The 6,755-nt window shown below is 37.4% G+C and overlaps 1 protein-coding gene across 8 annotated transcripts in view; it reads left to right on the forward strand.

Annotated features, from left to right (window-relative positions):
- Positions 1-6,247, forward strand: part of PANK1 (pantothenate kinase 1) — a 103,629-nt gene extending 97,382 nt beyond the window's left edge. For all 8 annotated transcript variants that reach the window (XM_057735035.1, XM_057735038.1, XM_057735039.1 and 5 more), the window contains 2 exons: positions 1,207-1,332; positions 4,685-6,247. In XM_057735035.1, the coding sequence (XP_057591018.1) occupies positions 1,207-1,332; positions 4,685-4,744 (186 nt within the window). In that variant the 3' untranslated portion in view covers positions 4,745-6,247. The remainder of the gene's footprint in view (positions 1-1,206; positions 1,333-4,684) is intronic.
- Positions 6,248-6,755: the final 508 nt, after the last annotated feature.

The raw sequence follows: 6,755 nt of genomic DNA on the forward strand, positions 1-6,755 counted from the left end.
ATATATCTTTGACCCACCTGGAATTTTTTTGAAATAAGTAATATCCATCAGCTTTTAATGCCATTTTTGTTTCTTCTGGCTTCCTACCAGAGTAATGCAGGACTGAGGCTTTGCACAAGCCCTACCTGGGCAGTTTGCTGGCTACAGTTCTTATTTGTGGAAACTTATTAAAACCACCTCCCACCCTTCTACCCAGGGAAAATTTTCATAGTGGTTAATGGGTTCATGAACATGTATTGTTAAAACTTGAGACAGTTAGAAGGCAATGTTCCCAGACCCTGGTTGCTTTTGGTAGACTGAACAGAAAATAATGCCACCTTCCAAGACTCTCTTCCCTTTCATATGAGTGACCATAGCAACAGGCTCTGTGAGTGAGTGAGGGGTGAGCAGCGTCTGTGTGGCAGACAGGCTGAGCTCAGTGTGAGGTGTGTGTTCAGAATACAAATCTGTATCCATGACAACAAAAATATAAATGTATTTTTCGTTATATTGTAACCCATATATTGACCAAACAGGTTATTTCGCCATATATCCTAAAGGTAGAGACTGAATATTGTTTCTTTTCTGTATTCCCAGTGTTTGGCACAGAGTAACCTCACCAAACTTGCTAGATGAATAACCCATACCTTAGCCATTTAATTTATAAGTTGGTTGGGATTTCCATGGTGGCCTAGTGGTTGGGATTTGGTGCTGTCATTGCCGTGGCCTGCATTCAATCCCTGGTCAGGAAACAGATCCCACAAGCCATGTGGCAAGGCCAAAATATTTTTTTTATGTTTTTAAATAAATAAATAAAATTTTAAAAAATTATTTATGCATTGGTAATAATAATATTTTATAGTTGGAAGTTTGGAGGATTGAAGGAATACACAAATTTAAGTGAACTTGAATTCCAGTTTTAATTTCATATATGAATGTTGGGAGCTGAATTTCATATCAGACCTAAGGCAACCTAACGTAATACCTGTAAATAAGCCTGATAACAGTCTCTGCCTCACCCAACCAAATTCTTACCCTCATGTTCTTGTGGAATGCACAATGAGGTTTGTTTGACTTCATCTTGGAAATTCTGAAATAATTCCATTAAAAAAAATACACTGCAAGGTCCTGGAGTACAGTGATGTACAGAACATTGGGTCTGTTGCTAAACGCTATTTTTATGCTGTGGTTCAATCTTTTTACTTTTTTTTTTTTTTTTTTTTGCAGAATATTGACAGAGTTGTTTTTGTTGGAAATTTCCTCAGAATCAATATGGTCTCCATGAAGCTACTAGCATATGCCATGGATTTTTGGTCCAAAGGACAGCTAAAAGCTCTGTTTTTGGAACATGAGGTAGGTTGAGTTCACATGGGCATAATTGTCCTACTTGGAAGGTTTTGGGTTGTCTAACATATGAATGGGTTCCTTAGTTTGCATTTATGCAAAGGATAAGGAAGAACAGTATATAAAATGGAAGCTCTCTTATCCAACAATCAGGACTAGTAGATGGTTAATAAAAAAATAAAGTTAAAATCGGTAATCATGAAAAAAATACCTCCCTTCTTTCACTATTCTTTTTTAATATAAAATGTATAAATGTTCATTCACTCACCAATTTTTTGATGTAGGACCAAAACCTATTTTTGAGCATGAGTTCTGATCAGAGCTTTGTCATTTTTTTTTTCATAAGCCACAAGTTTATGCACCTTTTTTTGATTTCTGGTTTGTTTCTTTGAAGTAAATCAAGAAATTTGGTTGCAGAATCATTCTAGATTTTCCCAATCTTTTATATGTAGGATCTACCTAAATATGTGACTACCTTTTTCAATCTTTGTTTCATTTTTTTCCCATTTTTATTGAGATATAATTGGCATATAACATTTGTATAAGTTTAAGGTACACAACATAATGATTTGATATATGTGTATATTTTAAAATGATTATCACCATAAATTTAGGTATCATCCATCACCACACATTGTTACAAAGATTTTTCTTTCCCTTGTGATGAGAACTTTCAAGATTTACTCTCCTAGTAACTTTTACTTGTTAACTGGCTTTTTCATCTTTTTCAAGAATTTAACTGTATTTTCATAGAGGTGACCATTCATCTTATACTCTTTTTATTGGTTTAGGTGATATATAATTACATTAGATTATTATACTAACAATAAAACTGGCATAAACAAATTTGAGGATAGGGACTTCCCTGGTGGTGCAGTGGTTAAGAATCCTCCTGCCAATTCAGGGGACACAGGCTCGATCCCTAGTCCAGGAAGATCCCACATGCCACCGAGCAATTAAGCCCATGCACCATAACTACTGAGCCTGTGCTCTAGAGCCCTCAAGCCACAGCTGTTGAGCCTGCGTGCCACAACTGCTGAAGCCCGCACGCCTAGAGCCCGTGCTCCACAACAAGAGAAGCCACCACAATGAGAAGCCCACTCACTGCAATAAAGACTCAACGCCACCAATAAATAAATTTTTTAAAAAAAAAAAACTGAGGATAAACACAGCTGACTCTTGGCAAGTAAACAGCTCAGCTGGTAAGAACAGACGTGCTTGGGCTACTAAGAGTAGTCTGGTAGACTTGAGAGGCTGGTGTGCTAGACATTAGGCAGCCTGTTTACAGAGGAAGTGGAGAGCTCCCTTAAATTCAGAGAGTCCTTTATATCCAGTTTCTACACTAATACAGATCGGAGGTTTCTAAGACTGGGTGGGGGCCCCTCCTCTCTTCCCACCTCCTCTATCCCCCTTTAAAATCAATACTGTAGAGAGCAGCTATTTATTACAGGAGGTATGCAATGCCTTGGGTAGATTGCAGCAGAAAGAACACTGAGAGAACTAGTGTCATAAATTTCAATTGTAATGAATAACTACTGTGGCATTCTTCTCATCTCCAAACTGAATTATTTATTTGAAAAGCTGCTAATGCATTTATAAGTTATTTAGAGCTCTCTAAGCCTATGTTTTGTTTTATTAAAGCATCTAAAACAATAGGAAGTTAAATACTAAATAGTTAAGGCCCAATGATAGAAATTAATACTAAAGAAAGTTTTTGTTTTTGCTTTTTTAAGCGGGCTAAGGCATGAAGTGATGTAACTTTTTTGTGAGGGGTGAGGGCAATGAAGTCTCAGAATTTTCACCCCCCGTTCCTCCAGCCAGAGCAGCTCACTTTTTATCGGCTTAGTTATCAATTCTCCTTTTAAGATTTTGTTTAAAAAAATAATTAAAATGAAAAAAAAGCATTCTTCTAGTCCATCTAGTGCTGCCTCATTTAGCAATTAAAAATATAGGACACAGTTATTTTACCTGGCATTTATCTGTCAACCCTTTCAGATCCTCTTGAACTAAGAAAACAAACCCTGAGAGCTATCAGGGATTAAATGGCATCTACAAGGACGCACAGGTAGTTAGCTGATGGTAAGATAGGGAATAAGATTCAACGTTTGGGGGAAACCCACTTCTGTGGGTGAAAAGGCATATCCCTTTGTACAATCTTAGGCCTCTCTAGATGAAGGCTTTGGTTTGTTATTAAGTATCATAACTTAGTCTCTACGGCCAATGAAAGTGAAGCATTTTTATGTCTCCCTGTAGGTATTTCTGAGAAAATTCTCTACTTTCTTAGGTTCACTCTCGCTTAGGCAGTTCTTTCTAGAGGATGTTATGCAGAGAGAACTTTGGGGAGGTGCTGGTGAGGTGGCTTTCATGCCCTGCCTGGAGTCCCCACTCACTCAGTCTCATTCAGTGCACTTATGTAAGTGAGCATCTCCTAAGAGAAGTAGTCTAGCCAAGCAGCTGAGAGCACAGGCTCTCACTGGCTTAGAGACCGAGGGAATGACTCTACCTCTCCATTTCTGTTTTAGCTTTTGTAAAATGGGGTGATACTAGTATTTATCGCATAAAGTTATTGTGAAGATCACATGAGGAAATCCATGTAAAGTGCTTAGGAAAATTTCTAGCATATAGTGAGCCCTCAATAAATGGTAGCTGGTAGCAGTGGAGGCAAAGATCCTACCATGTAGTGTTCTGACATCTGCGACCCATTTCTGCAGGAAGTAACTGTTGAGTCAGGCAAATACCAGAGGAGTAGAGTCTCTGGCCTTTAGGAAACCAGCTTCTCTAAACATTTCTATTTTTCAGTTTCTTTCATTTTCACGGATACATAGGCTTTTCTTTCACAGATGAGCAGAGAGCGAAGCTTGAGCTGATTTATATGCCCTTCCAAGATCTACCGAGGGAAAATTAGAGCTCTTTCCTGTGAGACATCACAATTTGGAGTCAGATAGATTTGGGATTGAGCCCTGGCACAAGTCACGTGACCCTGAAAGGGTAATTTACTTTATTACCCGCCATTTCCCATCTGTGGACTGAGGGTAATAATGTGCATTTTGCCATGACAAGGATTAAATGAAATAATTATAATCCTAAAAATACCCAGCACTGATGTAGCACACACTGTGGTGCCAGACATTTTTCTAAGCCCTTAACATCAGTTAATTTACTTAATATATGTAAACAAGTAGATATCAAGTGCATTTTTTATTATTATCATCATTATATCATGTTTCATGCCAGAGTTCAGGTTTTCAATTTCTCGTACCTACAGCATTAGGGGGCAGCATTCCTCGAATTATGAAAAACAGCAGGTACTGAGCTAAGGTTCAGAGAGAATCTTACAGACATGTTCCCATTGTCATTGTAGGGTTATTTTGGAGCTGTTGGGGCACTGTTGGAACTGTTCAAAATGACGGATGACCAGTAGAGACGAGCCATAGATGGGGCAGCCTTCTGTGAGAACAGGGATCCAAGCTCCACTGCTGGGGAGGGTGAAGCCACTGTGGGACGGAAGCCAAGCCATTATGGCAGATGAACCTGCTGGATTTGTAAATAATTAAAAATCCTTCTAGCTGATCTTTTACTCTTGGGTTGTGAGCTTATGATTTAAAATGGGGAATACAAGAGTTTTTTCTGTATACTGTATTTTTAAAAAAAAACAAAAAAACAGCATTTGTGCAGCGTGGCCAAACCTACCAATTTTATGCATTGACTTTGAAAAATTGTATGATGTTTAAGAAGGACCTGAAATGTAAGTGCTGTTTATTTTTCTTCTGGGGTTTACTGATCAGTGTGGTAATTTTAACTTCATTTAGTAATTACTCTAGGAGATTTTACCTTGACATATTTTTCATGACGTTTCATGATTTGCTGTTGGTTTCAAATGAAACTACAAATCTGGCATGTTTTACTGTGAACACTATTTTGTTTGTTTACCTTTTTTGGTCTTGTTTTTTTCTGTTTGAATGTCTTACGGAAAAAGAGAATCCTTCCCCCTGTTTCTGTCCTCAGATGACTCCCTGTTCCCCCTCCCCCCCAATACCGTTCTTTAATGTAATTGTTCATATTAATCAAGGTGCTGACCAACTCAATACAAAGTTAAGCATCTAAAGCTCTCAAAAGTGCCCTTGAAGAGAAGACTCTGGAAAAGTGTTCAGGAATTTAGTGAGTCTGGCAAAAGTTGAAAATTATATGCAATTTCATCGTATCCCTTATGAATATACAGTGTTGTGTTGCATTTATGTTAGGTTGTATTAAATTAAGTTGTTCTCTGATGAAGTGTCCTCATCCATGCACAGTGTATAAATGGCAGCAAATCCTTGTGCTAGATGTTGGGATTTACAGGGGATAGTCTTCCCAGTAGATTAACTGTTCATGTTGGGAGGTTTAGGAGAAGTCATGGGTTCAGGTGTCATGTAGTAATATCTGAGCTTTGTAACAAGGCATCTTAAATAATAATAAAGTTTTTTTTATTTGAAATATTTTTTTTGGGGGGTACACCAAGTTCAATCATCTGTTTTTATACACATATCCCCGTATTCCCTCCCTTCCTTGACTCCCCCCCCCTTGAGTATTTGAAATATTTTAAACTGTATTTCAATCCCACTTTCTAAAATTTAAAAGAAATTATGATACTGATCTATAAATATTTTTTCTGCTTGAAAGATGTTGAGACCGACGGGTGACTTTCAAATGAGAATCTTGTACAGATAATGAAACCCATGAGATCTAATGATTTAGAGCTAATGAATCTTTTGAATTGATCATATTGCTGAAAGAGATTTTTGAAGGGCAGTACAATTGCTCCATGATGAAACTTTCCTTCTTTGCCTTCTGGGCCCCATCTTTAATTTTCACGTCTTCAAGTCTTGAAGAAGTTGATGTTAATGGAAGTATTTACTTGTCTGGTTAAAATAAAGCCTGTTTCTGTTGTGGTTTTTCGTGTATATGTTATTTTCATTTCTTAACCTTTTTGTCCATCTTATCTACTTTTGTATCATAAAATGAATATGTGTTGTACTTTTGCTACTCTACATTTCATAATTTGATTTTCACATAAGCATGGTAAGGTCCAAAGTACTGTGCCTTCAGTTGAAACTGTAGCCCTATGCAAGGATTTTTTTTTTTTTAATGTAGCTTTATTGTTCTCATACAACTAACTCCTTATTCCCCAAAGATCACTACTAGATTTTCCAATCCTGAAAGAGTTTCAAAATTTGGTCATCACAATTATAGTTGATCAACTTCCGCCTGGCTTTAAAAAATTCAAGCAATTACGATGCTCTTGGCTTCCCTGGTGGCGCAGTGATTGGGAGTCCACCTGCCAATGCATGGGACAAGGGTTTGATCCCTGGTCTGGTGTGCAGCAACGAAAACCCAATGCGGCCAATAAATAAATAAATAAATTTTTTTTAAAAAGATGCTCTTGAAAAAGGTAA

Source organism: Hippopotamus amphibius, chromosome 5 (genome assembly GCF_030028045.1).
Source record: "Hippopotamus amphibius kiboko isolate mHipAmp2 chromosome 5, mHipAmp2.hap2, whole genome shotgun sequence".
In the NCBI taxonomy this organism is placed as follows: Eukaryota; Metazoa; Chordata; class Mammalia; order Artiodactyla; family Hippopotamidae; genus Hippopotamus; species Hippopotamus amphibius.